Raw genomic sequence first — 23,175 nt, 5'->3', positions numbered from 1 at the left:
CAGAGGAGAAAAGAGTGAGTACATCTAGTGAGTAAGGGTATTCTGAAGAACAAGAACTAACACACTTCTCAGGTTAGAAGACTACACACCAGATACATTAGAGTATTACAAATGTTAGATAAAGACATTTCAAAAGCATCACTACATACTTCATAGTAACTATGTCTCATTTTAAAAAAGTCAACAAGCTTCCTTTCGAAACACCTGAGTTCATTCAAAAAAGCATCAAATTAACACAGGGAAATCCCATGTCTTTCCAATTGTGCTTGAAGGGATTTCCCTCTGCTTTACAGTTTCTCTTTGAATAAACTTAAGAAGCCATAGGAAGAAAGGTTTTTTTTGTTGATCATTTAACCTGAACACAGCAATTCTGCAGTGCTTAGTGACAGATGTGCTTGGAATATTAAATAGGATGTCAACCTGACAGGGGTTCTGTGATTTTCTTTGGTGACACCAAGTTAAAATGCTCTTCAAAATCTCTTATTTCAATACTTGCATACCTGTTAGTAGTTTGCTTTCCAAGCTGTTTTTCACAGACTTGAATTAGACAACTTTCAGCACAAACACTGTATTATTTTCAAATTTTGGCATGTTCACAGCTCAAGGAATCAGTCACACAACTGTAAACTAATTTTTTTTTAAACGAAGCATATCGCTTTTACTCCAGCTCCATTCATTTTCACATGCAACATTCTGTCATCTGTTCTTTTTTTACACTCTTTACAACATTAATACCTGAGGGGATTCACAACAGTGAAATCTCTCACAACAAACTCTCCAGTTAAAGCTACACTTTCCATTCATTGCAACCAGGCTAATAAACCAAAGCCTTATTCAATGTGCACAAAGTTTCCTTCTGAAACACTGGCCAGAATTGTCCTATTATAACTATTTTATCGGATAAAACTCTTCTGCAATTGATAATTCATATTTAGTCTTAATCGTTAGACAAATACACAGGTGGACACGCACAATTTTCCAATTCCTTTTTAAACTACAGTCCAACAATATAGCACAACCACAAACCTACGATGTTTTTTGCCCCTTCCTGAAATACTGCTATTATACAAGACTCTCCTGGGCACTCAAAACCTACCTCAGCACATCAAGAACAACCGAACAGCACACAAAGCACCCCACCTTCGGGACAAATCTATCTTAAAAGCATATACAATTGCTATGAATATTCATGGATGATTCCAGGGAAGGCAAATTCTGAAGTTCAAACTATTAAACGTGTAGGAAGAATGCAGAAAATGCATGTTGCATACAATTGCAAAGAAAAAAAAAAAAGCAAGGAACAGAAGCCTATTTTAGAAATTGGAAATTAATACAAAGCTTGAACAAAGCCCACGCATCATTTCAGTGACACCGGAAGCGTGAAGAGAGACTCATCAAAAGCACCCGAGTCTCCTGTTACAACCTGACCCATCCACTCCCCGCAAGTCTCCCGACTCCCCCCAGAGTCTCCCAGTTTGTAGCTGTGTCTGACCTTAACCTTGCCAATGACCTGATTTGAGCGCGACACTATAGCAGCCGCAGTTGTCGACGACCCCTGCCCAGCCCTTGGGCAAAGAACGTGCAACCCATGTTGGTATTACCAAGTTTTATAAAATGCCCTTGACACCACGGAAATGTTGATGGCCTGCCTGCAGACTTCCAGGGAAAGAAAATGTGCTTTCACTTAGCAGCTCTTTCCTGTCTGTGCAACAGTAATGGAGAATCTGAGCAATCTTTCCTCCCTCTTGGAGAACTCTGAAATGCAGAGTGCCGTTTTGTTACATCTCCTGCTGAGCTGTTACATTAAGAGAGCTAGTAGGACTGCTAGCGTGCATCATTTATTGCACGGTAATATCACCCAACTCAGCCTTAATGTTGTCTGATAAAGCAGATCAGTACTTTGGCCAACATCTGGTCAGGACCGTGGGTCTGTTGAGACAATACAGCAGGTGAGGAAAGGCAAACTGAGTGGTGACATTCACTACGATGCAGAGACAAATGTATTTGGAAGAATTTCACCTTTCTTGAGTGAGGAAATGCATTAGCTATTAGTCATCAGCATTTGTAACTGGGAAGGAAGGGGAAGGGACAGAGGCTTCATAGCCTTCACTGCTGTAAAACTATCATTACAGCAAAACCAGGTCCAGCTATCTATTCATCCAAGTACTTACACGCTGCTGCTCATAAATATTCTCCTTTAAAACAAACCCCTAAATGTCTAGATACAAGGTGAAAAAGTAGCTTTTCTGGGTTTGGGGTGTTTTTTAAATGCAGGGTTCACTACCCCCACTCGTGATGTATCACTTGAAATACAGGACACTGGATAATAATAAAGATTAAGAGTGACAAAGCCAGCTGTTTAATGACGTGATATTATTATTTATGTAAGGCTCAGAGAATCACACACTTCATAAAGACAGAAAGAAACACAGGCTCTGCCCTAAGGAGCTCAGAGACTAACCAAACAACAAAACAATGACGGATGGTATCCAACAAGCACATGAAGGAGGCATTATGCTGTTGAGTCTCTGCTTATCTTCAAGCTCAATACAAGCAGAGGATGAGAGATGGGGTTAACTTTAAAGGAGGAGCACAGAGTAATAGGATTAAGCAGGATAGACCAAGTGTCAAAGCAGGAATATGCATGAGAGGAGGCAAAGAAAAGAGAGAGTGGGTGATGGAAAGAAAAAGGCAAGTGAGTCATGAAACTTGGCTATACCAGCGGATAAGGAAGTGAGTAGCTGAAGCTTGGGAGGGAATGACGTAGTCATCCCCTAGCACAGAGATAGGCAAGGGCTAGGGTGTTTCTCTTTGGCAAAACAGGAGAAAAGCCCAGGAACAGATGTGAAGAAGGTCTGGAGTTAGCTGTTGCAGCAGCAAAGTGATAAGTTTAAGCAACCCACTGCTGAAGAGACCACAAGTTTAAGACAAGAATAGAGAAACATAGCTGTGGTTGGGATACAAGATGCTCCCAGACACACATCAGCGAGAAAGGACAGAAACAGTGATACTACGCAGAACTAGAGAAAAGAAGGACTTAGTAACAGATGATGAGAATTGTTTATTTTGTGTGCAACACTTTCGCTTCATAGCCTCTCAGTGGTTCATCACTTCTGACACTGACACATCCAAATCACAAAATAATACATTGAGGCAAAACTACAGACGCGGGAAGAGGCCACTAGCAGAGAAACATAACCTAAGGGCAAGTGTTTTGAAGGTGGTTGTAAATACACATTTTAGCCTGAAAGTAGAGACAGGTAGCCTCTTGCAGTGATCTGTAACAGAAAAGAGCATATATCACAGCCCAAGTGCCTGAAGCACTCAAATGGAAAGCCTAGTACAGCCCTGTTTCCATACCTTCTAAGACTACATTTTTATTCTTCAATAATACATAGCTACATAGGAGTTCGTTAGAACAGGTCAAGAATCAAAACGTTGTGCCTATTCACATACATGCACCAAAAGAAACAGTGGAAATTTTGAAAACTGACTTTAAAACTTAGTTTACCTTGAAATTGGAAATATTCTATTGTAGGAAGACACAGGAACAATAAAAGTCTACAGAAAATGGGTGGTTAGTAACTGTAATAGATGCATACCTTTAAAATTAGATTTTACTAGCCTTTTAATACACCATGCACGCAAAAGTCTTGCTTTTTTAAAACTAAAACAAGACCTATCATTTTATGTAGCTTTACACACACATTGGCAATCTGATTATCCATTTGTTTCTCTATACTTTTCAGTCATTCACAAAAAAAAAAAAAAACACCCACAAAATTCACTTAAGGAAGTCAATAATAAATGACATGTTTTCCTAGTCTCAGTCCGGAATTTGTGCAATACAAAAAAATGCAATGCCAACAGGACAGATATCTCCAGCAAACAGGCACACAGCAGGTGAGCCAAGGCTTAAGTGTCAAAAGCTGGGTACGCATTTCCATTTTCAAAACACTGATTGTTTATGATTCACATATAGACGCTGTCCCTGTGAGTGCAATAATCATTGTGTGTTTGAATGAGGTGCATAATTACACAGGTATAGATCTGAGAAAGTGACTTCATGACTAACTTCTTGAAAGTCATATTTTAAAGGCAATTCTTTGACTGTGAAGATGTTTCTGGTGTATTGCATATTCATTTAAATGAGTACTATGTAAGGCCAGGCTATTTTCAGCTTCCAAAAGTATGAGTTTGTGGCTTAAGTTCTTTGACAGCAATATGTAACTGGAACAGTCATTTAAGTATGATGCCTTGTTGTCAAAATCATACTATTAATTCCATGCCTTGTTGTCAAAATCATATTATTAATTCCTGTGGATGAATACCACCAGCAATTACATCCACAATCTATCAGATCTTTGATAAGACAAGCACATGACTGAACAATTTTTATATAGAAACTGACTTGCTTGTTTTTCTTCTCTACTTCTGTAACAGACAGTAATTAATTCATTTCAAGCAAGCCTGTCCATCTGTTAAGATGCTGAAACACATTTAGGGCCATTCAGAGAGGTAAGCAGGTGATTTTATTAGGTCTGGAAACATTTCAAACTTTCTTGTATATATTTTTCCTCTCCTTTGAGTTGAAATACAATTTCATACGCAGCTCAACCAAACGCATGAACTAACTGCTCTGCAGGCTGTTACTGCAGCAAAGACTTTTCAGATATGTTAAAAACAGTAAAAGGAAAAAAGCACAAACAGAACCAGATATGACGATGGATGAGAAATACAACATATACATGTGACACCGGGCTGAAATAGCGGGATCCTTGTCCTGGAAAAGGGAAGAGATGCTGCCTCCTTCTCCAACAACCAGCGCGCCTGACACCAGGCCACACGGCAACAGAAAGATGTACTGAACTTCAAAGAATTCAAAGAATACCCACAACAAAATAAGTCATCTGAGGAAAATGATGTCTAAGGGGAAAGCATTTGAGACACAAACACCAGGAATGAAGTGGTGTTACACAGAATGCTTGCCATGGAAAGAAGTGAACTAAGTGTTCAGTTTTTATAGCTCAAATCTTCATAGTTCTGTAAAGGAAGGGAAGGAGAGGTGTATTAAACCACCTTTCCAAGCCAACATACCTAATCCAATAATGCCCAAGGTCTCCCCTCTGATCCTGGCAGCTCCAGAAGCCACTTCCCGAATCTGTTCGACGCTTTGTACTCTCGTGCCTTCTCGCAAAGCCTGGTGAAGCCAGGTGGTTCGCCTGTACAGGTTCAAAATGTGGCACATGGTAGAATCTGCTGTTTCTTCTACTGAGGCAGCTGGCACATTACACACCGCGATCCCTGCAAAGAATGGGGGGAAAAGGACACCAGTTGCCAAACGTTTCTTACTTTTTCCCATTTAACACAACTCAGGAATACGATGTTTAAATTTACAGGTATTTCAACATCTATCTTGCACAAATAGTAAGCTTCTGACTGTAATGGCAGACAGAATACTTGACATAACAGTTGACGAACATGTGTAAACATATTGCTTTCTGATTTTTTTTTAATTACTTTTGACTGTGTTTGCAAACTAAGACAAACAGTAAACAGACCACTGAAACCACAAAAGGAAAATACTGAAGAGGTCAGGTAGTTTTCAACACAAGTCGAGGTCTCGGTGAGCATTTTACATGTACACTGAGCAAAGTGTTTCGAATAGCAAAGAGATACCTGCCCTGCTCTCAACAGCGCCGTTAGCGATCATTATTTAGATTTCATCGTGTGAGTTAGCTTTCCACCCCTGAGCAGATACTCTCCCAAAAGCTATCTATACAAGTTATAAAAAAAATAAAATAATTCATAATAACAGCAACTCTTGAAGGCCCTCACAGGACAACTACCAGTACTTCCAATTCATGCATGGGTAATCACGACACAGGGAGGGACAATTTGTTTCGTGCTGTAAACGGGTTTGTAGAATTACGACAGACACAATTCCAACTCCTTTCCTGGTCCCTCAAATTAAAGGGAGAACCCATCTAACTGTCAATAGTGAAATATAAAATCTCCTTCTGTATGGCACGTAAAATTAATGCAAAATTAAGTCCACGCTCCTAACAGCTGCAAAGTTACTAACTGAAAAGGGCCTAACATCAAGCAACTAAAAGACCATTACACATTTCCACAAACAATAGTGGAAAGTGGACTGATTCAAGACTCACAATATTCCCTTTATTTTATTTTATTTTTTTACTTCAAAAGACAGATCAGGCAACCAGTGATTGTAATTGCACACAAGTTAGCCCACTCTGCTTTTTACCTTCCAGTACTCAATGTACAGCAGTTAAGCAAAATGCTTACTTGAAGAAGTTTCTGTCCTTTTTGACTTGTCTCTCTTCATTCTTTCTATTTACTACATGCTTTCTCTCTAATCATCAGCTCCCACAAACGTTTGTGAGCTCAGTCAGCAGAACTGAGACAAACAGCACACAGCGTAATTTCACAGTGGAGAAAAAGTGTTTTGAATACTAGAAAACACCCTGATATTGTTTTCACTGTCTAGTTGTTTGGATTTTTACATAAATAAATATTCAATGAGTCCTCAGCTAATGCCAGTATATCTTAAACGTTCTCTTCAATAGTAGTAATAACATTAAACTGACAAATAATAAGCTCATACCATATTTATCTATGTTTTACATTCAAATGCCTTATTCTGCTGCCCAGTACTTTTTTACAGCTTTCTTTTGATCAGTTAAAACCAACATGAGGAACCTGCAGAACTATTTTTCTTTCCTCTGCTGTGGAGATATAGTGTCTGCTGAGTCACTGCTCTTCGACTTACAAAAAGATAAATGGCATCATTTGCTGGAATATTAATCCTGGCATCCTGCTAACATCAATGGTAGTATGAAACCATTTTTGAAAAATGGGGAACAAAGCACAAGACTGAAAAATAACATCCCTTTAAGCACATAGTATTAAACAGCTGCATTTGTTTATACAAAAAGTCTTTTTCACAAAGTAAAAATGCAGGTTTTAGTTGGCAAAACAAATTTAATGAGCACGTCTCCTGATACTGGCATCAACAAAATAATGCTTTAAAAGGAACTTCAATAAGGAATCGAACTCACCTTATACCTTCCTCCCTAATAGCTTTCCTTAGGAAACTTGGGGAACAAAAGTCTTTTTTGTCATTTCTCTCCTAAACTGCAGAAATTTCTTTTTCCCCATTTTCCCCTAACTTTAAAAACACCTAATTTCTGAAAGGCAGAGACATGGTGAACCACAAAAAGCAAGAGAGGGGTAAAGATATGAAGAAAAGAGACATTTCATGTAGGAAAAGACAGCACATTCATCTCATCCATTGCTTCTATGCTCCCTTCCCTTTCCCCTTTTCCCACTGCTTTCAGTGACCTTGTGCATAGGTTCAATGCTGAAAAATGCAGGAGCCAACAGGCATCACCTTGACTCCCATTTCACTTGCATCCAGACACAGTCACAAATTATACATATTTTCTAGTCAACAATTAATAAAGAAAATGCAGACCAGATCTTAAAAGATTTTATCCGAGAAACAAATGTTTTCATGCATTTTAAGAGTGAAAGTGCAAATAAGAAAATAATACTTAAGACTTTACGGTCTAACTCTATATTTCAAGAGTGAATCAAAGCATTTCACAAAGAGGTCTCATATTACCTCCTCGAGATGCATATTATTTGTACTAGTTCAACAAATTGAAAGTGCTTTGTCCCAGTGGTGATGAGTTAGTATTTCATTCCAACCATTTCACCCTAACCATTAAAATCAGAGATTTCACACTGTAAAGCTTCCAGCATTTATTGGCTTTTGACAGAGTGGATAATTGTATTTCATAAGTACTGGAATGCACGAACAGGATGGATCCTGACTGTATAACTCAGTCTAATCACAACATAGGAACTGAATGATCAGGAGTGCGGGCATTTAGCATTTCGTACGAATGAGATTGTCCCAGATCTGCTGTACTCTGGCTCGGGGAATTACATGGATGCATTTAAGTTATAAGATTGGGTTACAATCCAGCATGTAGACTTGCAGAAACAGCCAACAAACCTGCAAAGACTTTCCTCTTAGCAGGGATACTCCGCACAAATCGTACTCCTGACTGGTCAGGGCGTTTGATCTGTACCTAGGTTTTGGTCTAGGATTTTACCCCAGGCCAATCTCTACACACATGTGTGTTTTCCTGGGCTCACAATGCACGTGCCCGACCATGGCATTAGCTACGCTCTGTAGGAACACAGCCTTGCATGCTCTCAGACCTTACAAGTTGTTTGCCTCCGCCAGCTGTGCAAACTACACCACCACTAAAAAACAGGTGATTGTTTTACTATTGTTTATTGATAAACAGACCATATTACAGCTCCTCACTACATCACTCCATCAATGGAGTTATTACTGGGACTAAGAACTGTCACACTGAAATAAGTGTTTCCAAGATCTTCCCAGAGCATGATGGGAACCATACTTGGTCAATCTTAGAAAAGAAACAAAAAAAATGTAGACATTTATTCTGAGTGGTAGTTTGACCTGTAGATTACAGGTAAGAGTTGGTTTATCCTGAAGTAAGAAAAGTACAAATCAGACTGTTGCTTCTTCACAGTGAAGCACCACCTCTTCATAGTTCCAGTACTTGAATTTATTCTGAAGCAACAACTGATTCCCCTATAAAATCAGTATTTCTGTTTTATGAAGCAGTTTAGTACTAAATCTCATGCATCATAAATAAGTCTCAGATAGTTGATAATGATCTCATTTTTTATTCAAACAGAAGTAGTATGCCATGCTGATGGAATTATATTTTGTGACTGGATTAATGCAGTAGTAGTTAAAATATACAACTGGGGTAAAAAAAGAGCTGAAAAATTATGGCCTTACTCCTTGGGTTTATATTGAACAGGCAGATTGTCATCCTGTCACAAAGCTGTTAATATCATCACTTAATTAACTAATGCTAGTATATCTCCATAATGATTTTTAAACACTTTGATGAGAAAATTATACAGCTTACATATTATGTTAGTGTAAATTACACAGAAAACATTAACGCAAAGACTTAGATGCTATCAGATTTCTGGAGGCAAGTATAAGATGTAAAATAATGTCTTTAATAGTCATACCTAAATCTCCAGCAGATTTGATGTCAATATTATCAAAACCACTGCCAATTCGGACAATTATTCGAAGTGCTTTAAATTTCTCCAGGTCTTCTCGTGTTAAAGTGATAGTGTGATACATCAGTGCACCCACTGCTTCATTTAGTACCTATAAATAAAATGGAAGAAAAATTTTTTTTCTTTCATAGGATCTCAGTTTAATCACATATACATATTTTCAGGTATAAAAAGATTGTAAAAGCATTAAATCCAAGTCTTTTGTATTAAAGGTTATTTCTCCAAATACCTTCCAGCTTCTCGTTAGTCTTTTCTGATATATCCGCTCTAGCATGATGAGATTAGCTTCAGAAGAACCAAGTGGCCTGTATCTGTGTTCTCCTTAAGAGGGAAAAAACTCTTTGCATTTCACTGGAGATGCTCTGCAGTATTGAACCCTACGTACAAGCATCACTGGACCGCATCTGCACGTGCAGATGAAACACAACATGGGAGCAAGCACTCGCTTTACACAGTAAGTATTTTTATGCTTCGGCAGCTGCCATTCAGTTTTGAATGGAGTCACAGAGCAGTATCTCTTCACCACACACACAGTGGTACAGGCATTCACTGCGCTACTGATACCTGAATAGAAAACATTCAGTGACCATTACAAACCCCTTAAACAACAGACTGAAATCTGTCAATTCATACAGAAGAACAAGGTGTTTGTCCCGTAGTTTATTAATACTCCAACTGTCTGAGCTCTCGCTGAGGAAAACTGCATGTCATATGAATTGGTACAACTGAGATGCCAAGCTAGACATTATCCAGAAAAAACAGCACCTCTAAGGAATAAGAAATTGTACCAAAGCAAAAGTGTTGCAAAAGGAAAAAAAACCCAACTTGTGAGAGAGTACCAAAAAGGCAGAAATAAATTGAAAGGATCTGAAAGGTCTGAGTATCTTTCCAATTACACTAGAGTGCATCCAACCTACTCAAGACAAGTTGAGAGGAAGGGGTGTGGAGAAGGGGAAGAGAGCCTAGCACACCATGCCCAGCAGTTTCGAACTCTACCAAACAAGCAGTAACACAGCACCCCACACAGCTGATACAAGTTTATTGTACAGAAAGCAGAAAATATTTTCCTCTCTTCATACTTCACTTCTTCAAAACACTTCTCTCTGTTTTCCACCTTCCATCCACTACCTAAAAACGTCATAGTTCTAAGAGATACAAAAGATGCACAAATCATTCCACTATCTAAGCTAGCTGTAATGACTTTGAGAGGTTCCTGTGACGCACTGCACATAAAAGTTCTGCAGAGGCTCTAAATTTCTTATTCAATAGACTTTTGGGTCTGGTACATGTACAGATTCTGTCACCTGAGTTATTTCTGCTCATACGAGCATTTTCTAGGGAACTGCAAGATCGGTAACAATAATCAACATCAACATAAATCATTAAAAAAACCCCTATTGCAGCAAAACACAGTCTTGCACACAGAGGATTACACCTGCTGGAACCCCAAGATCTGCAGCAGCAATTTTTAAAATTAAAACACACGAATAAAAATTTTAAAAGAAAATAAAAACAAACTCAAAAATTCAAGAAAACCATTTCTTACTGAATGAAGTCATCACAAAATGATTTATGCTATTTCAACAAGTGTTTCTGGACTGGCAACCCCAGATCTATGTCAGATAAAGACCAGAATCCTTTAAGCCAAATTTGGATTTACTTGTAAGACTAAAAACTGCAAAAAAATTAGAAATTACATATCCTTAAAGAATGCAGCTACAACATCATTCAAAGAACAGCTGTAGGCTCTGATCTTATAAATGATCGTACACACAAAACTCCTTGATTTTAATGGCACAAACAAGTCCTTTGGAGATTACATCTAGCAGTCGCCCATCAGAAAGACTGCACTCAAGAACCTGTTTCCTTGAGCTGCTACATAGGGTTAAAAAACACCCCAAATCAAACAGTTTATTGGTTTTGCTTCTACAGCGACATTACAGCTGGTACGGACCAAGTCAGAGCCCATACCTGCGGCATTTCACACAAGAAAGCGTCCCTCTTATAAAGTTAGCGCCCACCTAAAACGCCCTTAGGGTTTTTTTGTCCTATTAATTCCTAAAAGAAACTGTTCCAAAATCTCACAGCTCCAACAACATGGAAATTGCTTCTGATTTCCAGCCTCAATTTATTCACAGCCCAGCTTGTATCCATTTGTTCTGGTGCCAGTGTTGGCCATTTGCTTAAACTGTACTTTCTCTCCTTGGTGTTTACAATCCAAATGTATTTACAGACAACAATCATATCCCCTCTCAGCATTCGTTTGGCTAGACTTCACAAGCCTAATCCTTCTCGTCTCATCCAGGATGATGCCCTTCTACCCCCTCAATCAAGTCTAACACTTCTCCACTGTGCTTAACGAAGTCTAAGCTCAACTCTTCTGTGGGTGATCACAAGTGCACCCAGTGTGCTACTGGAGGTCTCCCCCCCAACTATGTCCCACCCACACTACCACTTTCAGCAGCAATACGTGTGCTGAATATCTCACCTAATAAAGTCTGACGTGATGTCTGATGTTTCTGCATGGCCATCGTCACGTCCTCCTCCCTGAAGCACGTGTTTGTGTCACGCTCCCAAGTTTATAGCAGGACTTCCCTTCTCCTAGGCACAGCACTTGCTACTTCAAGCCTCAAGGTCCTCCAGTTCTCTATGATATGCTGCTTCTCTCCAATTAGCCACGTCTGCCATTCTGTGTTTTAGCACATACATTTCCTCCTGCCCCTCCAAGGTTGCTCTAGATGGTTGTGATGCAGGAGAAAACATCCTCTGTGTACTTGCCACAGAGCAAAAACTGAAGTAGCTTAAAAGCTTACGAGGACCCACCTAAGGCTCGTATGACAGCCAGACCCTCCTCTCCCAGATGGGAAAAGGGCAACGGCCTGTGCACGATTGTGTGTGCAGAGCTGCCACGACTTTAAGGCCTGCATTAAATATGGGCTAAAAGGCAGCTGAAGTGGCTCAGACATTCGTGTTTTAAAATCACAGTGTTTCATTTGGGAAGCTTTTCACTTCATAATCATGCTTATTTTATTAACTCATCTGGTCAAGACTATAATTTGGACTCTAAGAGCGCTGGCCTGGACCCATTACACTACATTTTTGGGCCCATCTAGGTTATGGCTTGGCACTAGGTGGAGACAGAAAAGTACTGGGAAGCTTGGGAATGTGTTCAATAAAAGGAAAAATATTTCTCAGCTATGGCTTAATGCTGACACTAGCCATTTCCACAGGCAGTTATTTACCCATTGTATGAGATATGGAACAAACAGACAAAAAAAAAGATTTTTCCTCTATTTTTTTATTTTTTTTAGCCTTTTAGCATCTTCTACGCACCAGTTAGCAAGGAAATGCCTTGCCAAAAATGGAATTTGCTGTGACTGTGTACTATTTAACATTAATTTGATAACTAAATTATGTTACTGTTTTTTGCAACTGGCTATGTGATTGAAGTATGCCAAAAAGGCAAAAAACAATAGCAGAAATCTGAAAGTCAGCATTGGCAAACGTTAATAATGCCACTTACAGATTAAAAAGTTAATAGTGAAAGTTTCTGTATTTTGGAATTACTTGCATAAATTATATTCTCAGTCATTACATATACTAAATGCATACAAGGAGGTTTGACAAGCCTGTCAATGAGTAAAATCAAAACTTGAACTACATCAGAGTAATACACCTGAAACTGAAATCCAGCATAAATGTGAACAGTTCTGGAAAATGAATTAATCTTGAAAAATAACAACTGTGCACAGGAGTAATTTACTGATCACTTACCGAAGCATACCCAGTGGTGGATGCATGAGAGAAACAGGGATTATGTGTGGTTTTGTTCATCATTTTCCATAATGAACTTGATCAATAAAACACTCACCAAGTTCTAGTACAATTTTACTATAAAGATATCAACTTGTGTCAATTTGAGTGAGATAACACATTTAACAAGCAAGCTAGAACTTTCAGATCAGCCCCAGGATGTGGCAGTCAGACAATGCTCTTTCATGATCTCTCACAAGGAAAGGCAATGGGCAAAATTTGATAGGGAACAAGCAGAGTTAGCTGCGTACCTTCAACAGCCACTCCTGCTTTCATCAGACTACAGTTGTGCTTTTGGGGAAGAAAGGATCCGAGATAAAAGTTGAAACACAGGACATGAACTGGCTTTCCTTCTGTTGCCAAATGATCATGTAGCCCATCTGCATAACTTCCATGCCTTCAGACTTACTTCCAGATGAAGCTACAGCACACGGCTTGTTGAAAGCCTTTTTCATACCCTCTTCAATGAGCTGACATCCTTTCCAACCACAACTGCTCGGATAGGTCTTTCTGCCGTTCAACCTCAAAACGACTGCTCTGCTTTCACAACATGCCAGGTCTCCACGGCTCTTTGAGAACAGATGACACTGTAGCAGGAGACATTTCTATTTCAAAGAATTCAGCAAGTCTCCAGTACTGAATAGTGAAGTTTGAAATCCTTTTAAAACATTTAGCTATTTTTCACCTTATTTCAGCACCAGGCCATTTTAGTCATCATGCCAAACACTGCATAGTCACCATTGTGACACACATGCCTCATTATTTGGGGAAGAACTCTTCACATCTTGTTTATTTTTACAAAAAAGCATAAACATATCGTAACATGCTAAGAACAGAACAGTGAGGCTTCCTCTTCTTTGGCCAGCGTAACACACACAACCAGATTTTACTATGCAAGACTGATCTCGGAGACTTGCGCAGCAAATTTAGAGTACAGAAACACAACACAGTATGTAAAATGCCAAACTACTTCAATGCAGAGATGGAACATATTTATAAACTACATATTGAATATGACAATGTATCATAATTTTTTTAACAGACTTCTAGAAAGTCATCACTAGAAAATGCTGTATCTCACCTGTTTCTAGAAACTGCAGGGTATTGCATTTCTTGGACTTAGGAGTTCAACGTGTCATCTACAAAAAAAATGTTCCAGTGCCACCAGACTTGAGATATTTTGCACATCTGGGTGGAAAAAATGTACTTTACCTAAACTGCGTAGGCCTTGCATTCTTTGACTTGCAAAAAGCAGCTGCCTGCCAGATTTGTAATCAATAGTCTGCCACACAGGGGAAGGCTGCAGCAGACTTGTAGCTGCTCTTAAAGCCTCACTACAACGGGTCCATGTGAAACTAATGCCATCAAAGCTACAAAGAAAAGCCAGTGTGCTCAAACAGTATTTAGCAGGTCTTCACAACACTGCTAGTTTGTGTTGCTTTTCACAGGTTCCTGTTTCCCTTTACAAGACTAGCAGCTCGATGTTCGGCTCCTATAATCCATGCTGCTTTGTTAGCAGCCAGCCCAGCCCTAACCCGTGACACCTACCCATTTCATGAGATGCCCTTTATTCAGCCAAAATACTGGCTAGTGTAGACTAAATATTAATAATTAAGTTTATACTGCTCATAAACACAAATAAGTATAAATACTTTATACAAACATAAACAAAACTCGCAGGCTCCTGAAAACACTCCCTCTAAAAGCTATATATCCACACACTGTATAAACTACAGAGATATATACACACATGACATATATGATGGTGTATTTCTAGTCTGTTTAAAGTATACTACTGAAAAACATATACATATACATACAAATACACACACAACTATATAAATAGCCTGCATAGCCTGTAGCAAACTTTTTAAAAACTAAAGTGATGCCAGTCTTTCAAATGCAAGATTTACTGACAATTGTATGCAGCTCAATGACAGAAGTCAATCTGAGAACATAGAGTCTGAAAACACTTACTAAATAAAAGGCTTTTGAGAGAAATCTTTAACAGGAGTTCTGTGTGTTAACTTGTATGTTCTACTAATAACTCAGAATTGCATTCCATTTCAGTTCAAGTCTACCAATGCTACAATGGACTGAACATCTACACCAAAGGACCATTATGTCATGAAAGTCACTGATGACAACGCACCAACGCATGCAACTCTGTCTCAAAAACCCTGTTAACCACCAGCAATTTTCAAGCTCCAATGATCCTTAGTAAAACCTGGTACTGGGAAGTGAAAAAAAAAAAATGTAATTGACAACCAACTACATCAGACTCTAATCTGCCTGTAAGACTGATATATGCTGCTTGCTGGGTGCAGCAGCACTTCCATTCTGCTTTTTAAAGGGCAGCAGTTCAGGAGACACTGGCAGCCTGCCCCTTCCTGCAACACTGCACTTGACCTGTAATAGTGCCACTGGCAGATCTGGCAGATGTTGGCAGAAGGGTCAATGCATACAAACACCGACTCTGGATACATCCGTACTGTGATGGCTGTATGTTAACCACTCTCTTGTATAACGAGGTGTAATGAAAGTTCTCAGGATTTCCTTTCGTTGTATTTTCCAGAGTCTTTCATAAGGAATCTGATCCAAGGCTCATTCAATTTCAGTAAATTTACAAGGTTTTGGATCAGCTCCGAGGTGACAACTTGTTCCCAAGTATACATCACTGTTTAGAACAACAGGGGCATCCTTTCAATCTATATTCTTAGAGAATTTAATTTGGATGGAAAACTAAAATGCTGCAACTGCATCACGAATATAAACAGCACTATTGGTACAAATGCAAGATTGCAGCTTTACTGCTAAACAGAAGAATCTGAAGCTGGAAAAAATATCTTTCTTAATCATCAAAATAAAAGGAACAAATCAGACTCAGCAGCACAACAGCACCATTCTTGATTTGTTTGTATCAGTTTCAAAATATTTGTTGCATTATGAAAGCTCTTCTTTGGAACAGTCAGATAAAACTGTAATGACTGGAACTGTTTCTACATTTAAATCCTATGTAAAAGAGTGACTAAAAAATTTCAAGTCCTACACTGCTGAATAGGAAGTTCAGCTTTTAATTGCTTTTAACTTGAACTAAAAATATGGAAATGTAGTATATCCCTGTGAAGATGATTTCATTTTGTCCTTTTGTAACATGAGTCAAGGGACCCAATACATTCTAACTTAACTCAATCACTCCTGAGGCTGAAGCACAGGTTTACCAGGCAGAAAATTTCCCCACTTCCAATCAAGCAGCCTATTCTGTTTGATGTTCTGGTGGACTGGGTACCTGCACGAAGCAGTAAATCAGGTCAAAACCACACCACTTGTAGCTGATCTGAGACAAGATGTAGGAAATCATATAATAACAGAAAAAGAGAATGAGAAAACGTACTCTCCATGTTACAGAACATACAGCTGAAGTCAGGGAGCCCAAAGAGTAAAGAATTTGAACTCCAAAAATCTTAGGCAACAGAAAGACCTCAAGGGTGTGCTTGAGTCTGGGATGCCTTCAAAGGTGCAGGAAAGAAGGAGCAATATTGCGGAAATCAGAAGTGTGCTGGGTAGGAGCCAGGAAAAGCAGTACACCGGGAATGGCACCAAAGGAAGAGGGACTGGGGAAAGATAGAGGGGGAGAAACAACAGAGCATGAGACAGGGAAAAAAGGCAAGTCAACTTGGAATGAGGATGGAAGCAAGAAAAAATATCTAGCTTGTGCTTTGCTGTCTCACACACAACTATAAACTCCCCTTTTCCACTTTATTTCCTCCGTTGTCTAACCATCTTATAAGACAGCATTTTAAACCGCTACCTGTGTCCCCAAAACCTTCTCATGACCAGCAGAAATCCCTTTGCCACATTCCAAAATGTTTACTCCTCACACCCCTGTGTCAAGGCTGCACAGCTGCGCAGGCCGAGTTTACACTGGTTCTTACCCTCCTAGCCATCCCTTCGCAGTCTTTCACTCCTTTCCTCCTCATCCAACTCTCAGTTCACATCTTTTTTTTATTACATTCATCTACAGACACCATCTATCAAAAAAGGTCAGTCACCTCTTTCAAACCCCATCCTAAATTTCCCAGTCTCTGGCCTGCCGCCCACAACTTCAGACTGTGTAAATGTATCTGTATCTGCTACCCTCCTAGATTCAGCAGCTCTTCTTAAAGACAAGAAATCTATGAAAGAAAAACTAAATTTCACCTTCTGCTTTCAGCAAGCTCTTCCTAACACTAAACCTTTTCCTGATTTTCAGTCATCTCTTCTTTCACAATGGGGAAGAGTCTTTCGCAAATTAACATCCATTATCAAAATCTGTGTTTTAATTAACAGGTCAGCGTTATTTAGCATGGCCAGGAATGTGCATTCATAAACACATAAACATTTTAGACACTGTTTTCAATATGCAAGTTGTAATTTTAAAACTTCTCTTGAAAGTGATTTTATATTTAGTAAAGCACCATTCCCAAATAAGGTATTATACGAGCAATATTGAAATACAGACATTTCTCTGCTACAACTCTAAAGACGTGTGGGAAATAGCTATTTTTCACTGCAGATAAACAGTGAACACTTTGCACATGGAAAAACACTTCATAAAACTGGTTTCTTAGTCTATGTTAAAGTAATGCAACAATATGACAATGAATTAAGGTTTGTGATTTTTGTTGCAGAAATTTTTTACCTGCCAGAACAGCGGTATTTTGCAAACCCAGACATTTTAAGCCTGCATCACCCTTTGGCCTAGCAAAAGTTTTTATTACGGTGGTGTACTGGATGTATTACTGAGCTCACCAAGAATGAGTTATTTTGGTGTGAAAAAAGCAACGGATGCAACCTTTAGTATAATCTACTAAATACAAACACTCTTGTGAAGATCAACAACAGATTACCTGTGCTACTCATCAGTTACGTACATGCTTTTCAGAAGCTAGAATTTAAGATACACACACTGACTTTCGGTCTCAAGATCTGAAAAGGTCATTTACTACACCCCGCTGATAAAAGACAACGTTGAGTGTTTCTAAGGCCAGGCATTCATGTCAGACAGGAATTCCCCAGTCTGGATGCATCAGAAGTAAATGATGTTGATTTCAGTAAACAAAGCACAAAACTATCCAGGTGGTGCAGCTACCAACGTTACAGTGTTCACCTGAAGAGCAGACTGCTATAGTCTACTAAAAAGGTGAAACAGCATTTATACTACCTGTTCTCCACGTGTTAATTTGTCCTTGTAAACAGAATCCAGCTATATCATGTATTAAACTTTTGACAGTGGTGTGAGATAGGAACACAGTAAGATTAAAGCAATTTTTCAATATGATTAAAAAGAAATAAGGTATTATATCACACTTTAATTCTCAATATACAAAAAGATAACATGGAATTAAGAGTAGTAGTGTTGGATTGAATATTTCTCTGAATTTAAAAAAACCCAAGTAATATATATAATTATTATATTCAAATCTTACAAATTAAGCTTTTTTAAATAATAAAAAACCCTGTATACTTTTCTATGCATCTCCAGTTACCAATGAAGACAGAAAATTTTCCCTTCTTTGTATGCGTTCTCAAGTTAGTTACTTTTAGGCTCTTGTTCACCACCACAATATTCAATAGTCTTAGTCGGATGCACAGCAAACATACTGCTATTTTTCAACAGGTGTTAAATAGAAGGTTGAAATTAGCGTCAGGTTTTGGCAAAACCTTACTGGTTCAAAATAGAATGTCACAAGACAACAGAAGTTCAGGTTTCCATGCTAACTCATTGACCATCCACTGTAAAGATGGTCTTTTATATGACAGTATAAACACATTAAAAAAAGCCATGAGATTAGAACTATAACATTGCCAACTCTAAATCTAGCTTATAATTTAAGAATCATCTAAAAAGAATAGTTTTAACTATCCTGCGAGAAACAACTACTGAACTGAAAAAAAGGCTGTTTGCAATGCAGATTATTTCCTATTATTTTCCATTTTCCTGTTCACATTAGAATTCTATTGTATCCAAAACGCAGCTGAACGAAACAAGGTAGTGATGTTAAGCCAGTACAGGTGTGGCAGAAAATGACCTCAAGTAGCATTCTTGACTACTGTTCTGACAACAGCCTACTCCTGCGTGGAGAGCGGGGCTGAAGGGCAAGACAGGAAACCTGAAAGCCTGCAGAGATACCCACCAAGGAACTACAGACAGGGCTTCTGGAGAGGGGAGCAATCTCCTCTTTTTGCCTGGACCATGAGAATCAGCAGTTCTGGTATGCTGTATCAGCACAGTAAACAAGTCTTCAGTCTTCTCTTTATTGTTTAAAAAAATAAAAAAGGGAAAAAACCCTACCACGTACAAATTTTTAAAGTTTTAACAATGTTGGGGTTTTTTCCTGGAATAAAAATTTTTTTCCTAAGAAATAACAAGCTGAATGGTTGGTTGATGGGTTCTCACCAGAAAGATGTTGACATGGAATGGACTACAGAAAATGAGATTTATTCACCTGATAATGGAAGGGAAGTTAGTATTGGTATTATTTTCAAGCAGCTGACTTTGTAAGAAAGTCATCAAAGAAAAGATTAAATCTTTCAACATAGAGAGACTTAATGTTTAACAATGCTATACATTACAAGAACATGAGAAGTAAATAAACAATTAGACCAGTTAGGAATTCAAAATAGTGAAAAACTTCTGAAAACGTGTCACAAACACAAGGGCTGCTCTAATTAGTGTAGGACAAGTCTAACAAGAGATCTGCAAGAACACTGGTGCACTTCAGCTGATGCCTCCTTAACACCCGAATCACACGTACGTGCAAAAGTAGATACAGACGCTTACCGAACAACCTTTAATACTTGGATCTGTAGTTGTCTATCATGGATCTCTGCTGGAGAAGAAACTGAATTCCCACGGAAGAGCCCCCTGATTGGCCCTCTCTGCTGTCATATTTATTACACTTTTTACCTCCACAGAAGCTGTAAGGTCTGGTTTCATCCTTTATCAGTTGAAGGAATATTTGGCATTTGAGGCTTACTCTGCCAGCCAACAAGTTCACCAAAATTAATTCTACCTCTATAGAAATACGGATGTGGAAAGGTTCTATTGCTGTGAGAGAGCAGCAAGGACTTGTGGTAGGCATGAGGCCTTCAGGCCGAAAGAAATCTATGAAGAAAAAAATGTAGGTCTACAGGCCAGCAGGCTCCATTGGCTAACACCATGAAAAATGGGTATTGCTCAAAAAAAATGGGAAAACTTTTGACAATATTAAGAACCATTAGTTGTTTTACAGCTCCCAAACCATTAGAAAGGGTGCAAACTTCTGGGATAACAGACAGTGAGATTCATTTTCTAAATAAATTTTGTCTTAGTATTTCTTTTGAAACTCTTCTACAGTGTCAGTTCTCAGTGCCCAAGGCCTCCTAACCCAATTTGCACAATTCCTTGGCTAAACAGAGAAGTCTAAAAGTTCCTCACATGGCCAATCCAATACTGAGATCTGGCTTTCCAGCTGAAGGCTGAGCAACAGTGTTTCCAAGAAGCATTTCAAATTATCACGTAATAATTTTCCCAGAGGTAACTCTCTCCATGAATCTAATTCGGTAGGTAGGCACATGGACAACACCCAGCCAAAGACACACTTACACAAAAGCACACTTCAACACAGACATTTCCATCTTTGTTTCATCACTTATCAGAAATGACCAGTAACTTGCTCACTAAGGTAATCAAACATTAACTTTTAGCCATAGCTAAACACATCCTCAGAGCTAACACAACACCTTATCTGTTCAGAATCATGGAAACACATGCATTTTCTAAAAGACCTTAATTATAACTCTAAATATTACCTTTTCGTGAATTTCTTGCGTAGACTGAGCATCACAAAACGCCACTGTGGCTACATCCTTCAGAATAGGCATTTCTACTGTACAATCCCTGCCATCCAGCAACGCTACCAAAGGGCGCGGGTGCATGGGCCCATTCATGATCGGAGGTCGAATGCCTATGACGAAACAGAGGAGACTTGTTATTCAAGCCATGCAAACGTAATAAAATAAACAGGTTATAGCTAGTCTGTTTATTCTGATGGCAGAAAAGATCTCAAGGACTGAAGCTAGCAAAACAGGACAAGTTTACAGTCAGCAATCAACCAAACACAGAAGACTTAAGAGAAAAAGCCATGGACATTCAGGAGGCTGAACAATGGAAGATGAATAAAACCACTAAGGGAATGGTGCATTTGGTTTTTAGACACATTCTTACTGCACTATTAAGAAGTGTCTGTGCAATCTTATCCACAATTTCTGTTTTGATTGGATTCCACACCTTTGTGAGTTCTGGACAGAGTGAGAAATATCTTGTCCAGGCTTGCAGAGTACAGCTTATGGAATATCATACGCAACTCAGGGAGGATTTGAGCAGTCAATTTACATATATGAGGATGCTCTGCTGAGACTAAAATTTAACTGGAAAAAGCCTACGACAGCAAAATTTTGAATTTACTGAAGATCCAATGTCCAAGTGCACAGGCTAATTGCTAATCTATGTAGGTCTGCTTAGACTTAAATTTTTTACAAAACAATTCCGTATAGCTTAGTCAAACAAACACATAATACTTAATCCACCATTGAAAACTCTTACAAAATACAAGAAGATGTCCCTCCCTAAATCAACAGCACTCTTGGAACATCGTAGAGTGACAAAGAAATACATATTAAATAACTGGGGGAAGGAAAATCAGCTGGAAGTGCAGACTTCATTTATATCCTCTTTATGGAGTCTTAAAATGAAAAGTAATCCTTGTAACAAGATATTTAGAGAGTATCTTTTTAACAGTATAGATGCTATAAATATACAAAAGTACCCAAGGGAATAATATTAAACCATTACATTAACACAAAAGTAGTTAAGCGTGGGTGGGAAAAAAAAAGGGGACTTCCTGAAGAGATAAGGAAAAGCAAAAACAAGTACATGATTTTTTTTCTTCTTTTAAAATAAGTCACTTTAAACCCTGCAAAGTGAGGCAGGCTAGATGTTCCTTGTGTGCAAATTTCAACAACATATTTTTGCTGCAGTGTGAATCTAAAAACATTGCTTACTGCCTGATAATACCAGTTATTCCAACATTAATGCAAAAGACTAAGGTTCCCCAGCTACTTTCTACAAGCAATCCCTGCATCTTAAATCCCAGCCTGTGTCAAAAAGCAAGCCCTGAAAGTCTCATCTGCATTTTAAGTGGATGGAAAAAAAAATCAGTAGAACCCCATCTGTACAAGGTACCCAGCGAGGAAAAACAGCTGCTGGGAAAAGAGATTTTCACAAGTCAACAGAAGCAGCATGTTGCTTCCCCACTGGGACCAAGCTCAGGTCAGGGGCTAAAGGAGTACAGCTAAGGAGGCCGTTACCCTCATCGCCTCAACTGCCCGGCCGGCACCCATAAACCTCACCCTCACCAAGGCAGGATGACAGGCCAGCCCTGCTCCAATCCGCTGTTTAAGTTCTTTACCTATTCAAACAGCTTTTATACTTGGGGAGGACAGAACAAGAGTCACTACATTGGGTTCTTTTCTGTTCTAGTCCCAGTGCCTCCCAACAACTGACGATACCGATGGACTGACTCCACACTAACCCCACCACAGCAGACTGGCCTTCAGATGTGAAAAGTGTTCACCGGCAACATTTTCCATGGGTACAACACCCATGAAAACTATTCTCTGTTGTAAAAGCATCAATTCCTAACCTCTACTGTAATAGACATGCTTACAAACACTTCTGGTAGACAGATTCTTTCAGTAATATCCAGTCATCACAATTAAACAGAACCCTTTTAACATTATTTTTCAAAATCGTGCATCTTGCTAACTTACTATTGTTGCCTCTTTGAACCAGAAATGGCCACATAACCTTCATACAGTCATTTTTAGCCAATAAACCACACACTAATAATGTGGTACAGGACACAAACTACATGAATAGACAATGTAAACCTATATAGTTATTCAGAGAACAAATACTATCCTTTAATGGGAACTTAATTATAAAACCCCACATTAAATTTACTTAGAAACACCCTAAAATAAAGCATGTTATAGACTTGTTCATGTTTCTTTTTAAATATTGTATGTAATAGCATTAATAAAATGCAATTATGTCTTGAAACAAGTGTAAAAATGACACTGCAAGTCTATTCATATTGCATAGAAAAACTGTAC

The 23,175-nt window shown here is 38.7% G+C and overlaps 1 protein-coding gene across 4 annotated transcripts in view; it reads right to left on the bottom strand.

Annotated features, from left to right (window-relative positions):
- CTBP1 (C-terminal binding protein 1) overlaps window positions 1–23,175 on the bottom strand; it is a 190,690-nt gene that overhangs the window by 18,133 nt on the left and 149,382 nt on the right. For all 4 annotated transcript variants that reach the window (XM_086464892.1, XM_086464893.1, XM_086464895.1 and 1 more), the window contains exons 2-4: window positions 20,812–20,966; window positions 9,112–9,256; window positions 5,098–5,304 (exon numbers count right to left, since the gene is read on the bottom strand). In XM_086464892.1, the coding sequence (XP_086321018.1) occupies window positions 5,098–5,304; window positions 9,112–9,256; window positions 20,812–20,966 (507 nt within the window). The remainder of the gene's footprint in view (window positions 1–5,097; window positions 5,305–9,111; window positions 9,257–20,811; window positions 20,967–23,175) is intronic.

The sequence above is a fragment of the Leptosomus discolor genome, chromosome 4 (genome assembly GCF_034619465.1).
Source record: "Leptosomus discolor isolate bLepDis1 chromosome 4, bLepDis1.hap2, whole genome shotgun sequence".
NCBI lineage: Eukaryota > Metazoa > Chordata > Aves > Leptosomiformes > Leptosomidae > Leptosomus > Leptosomus discolor.
This window is presented reverse-complemented; position numbering and strand designations above follow the sequence as displayed.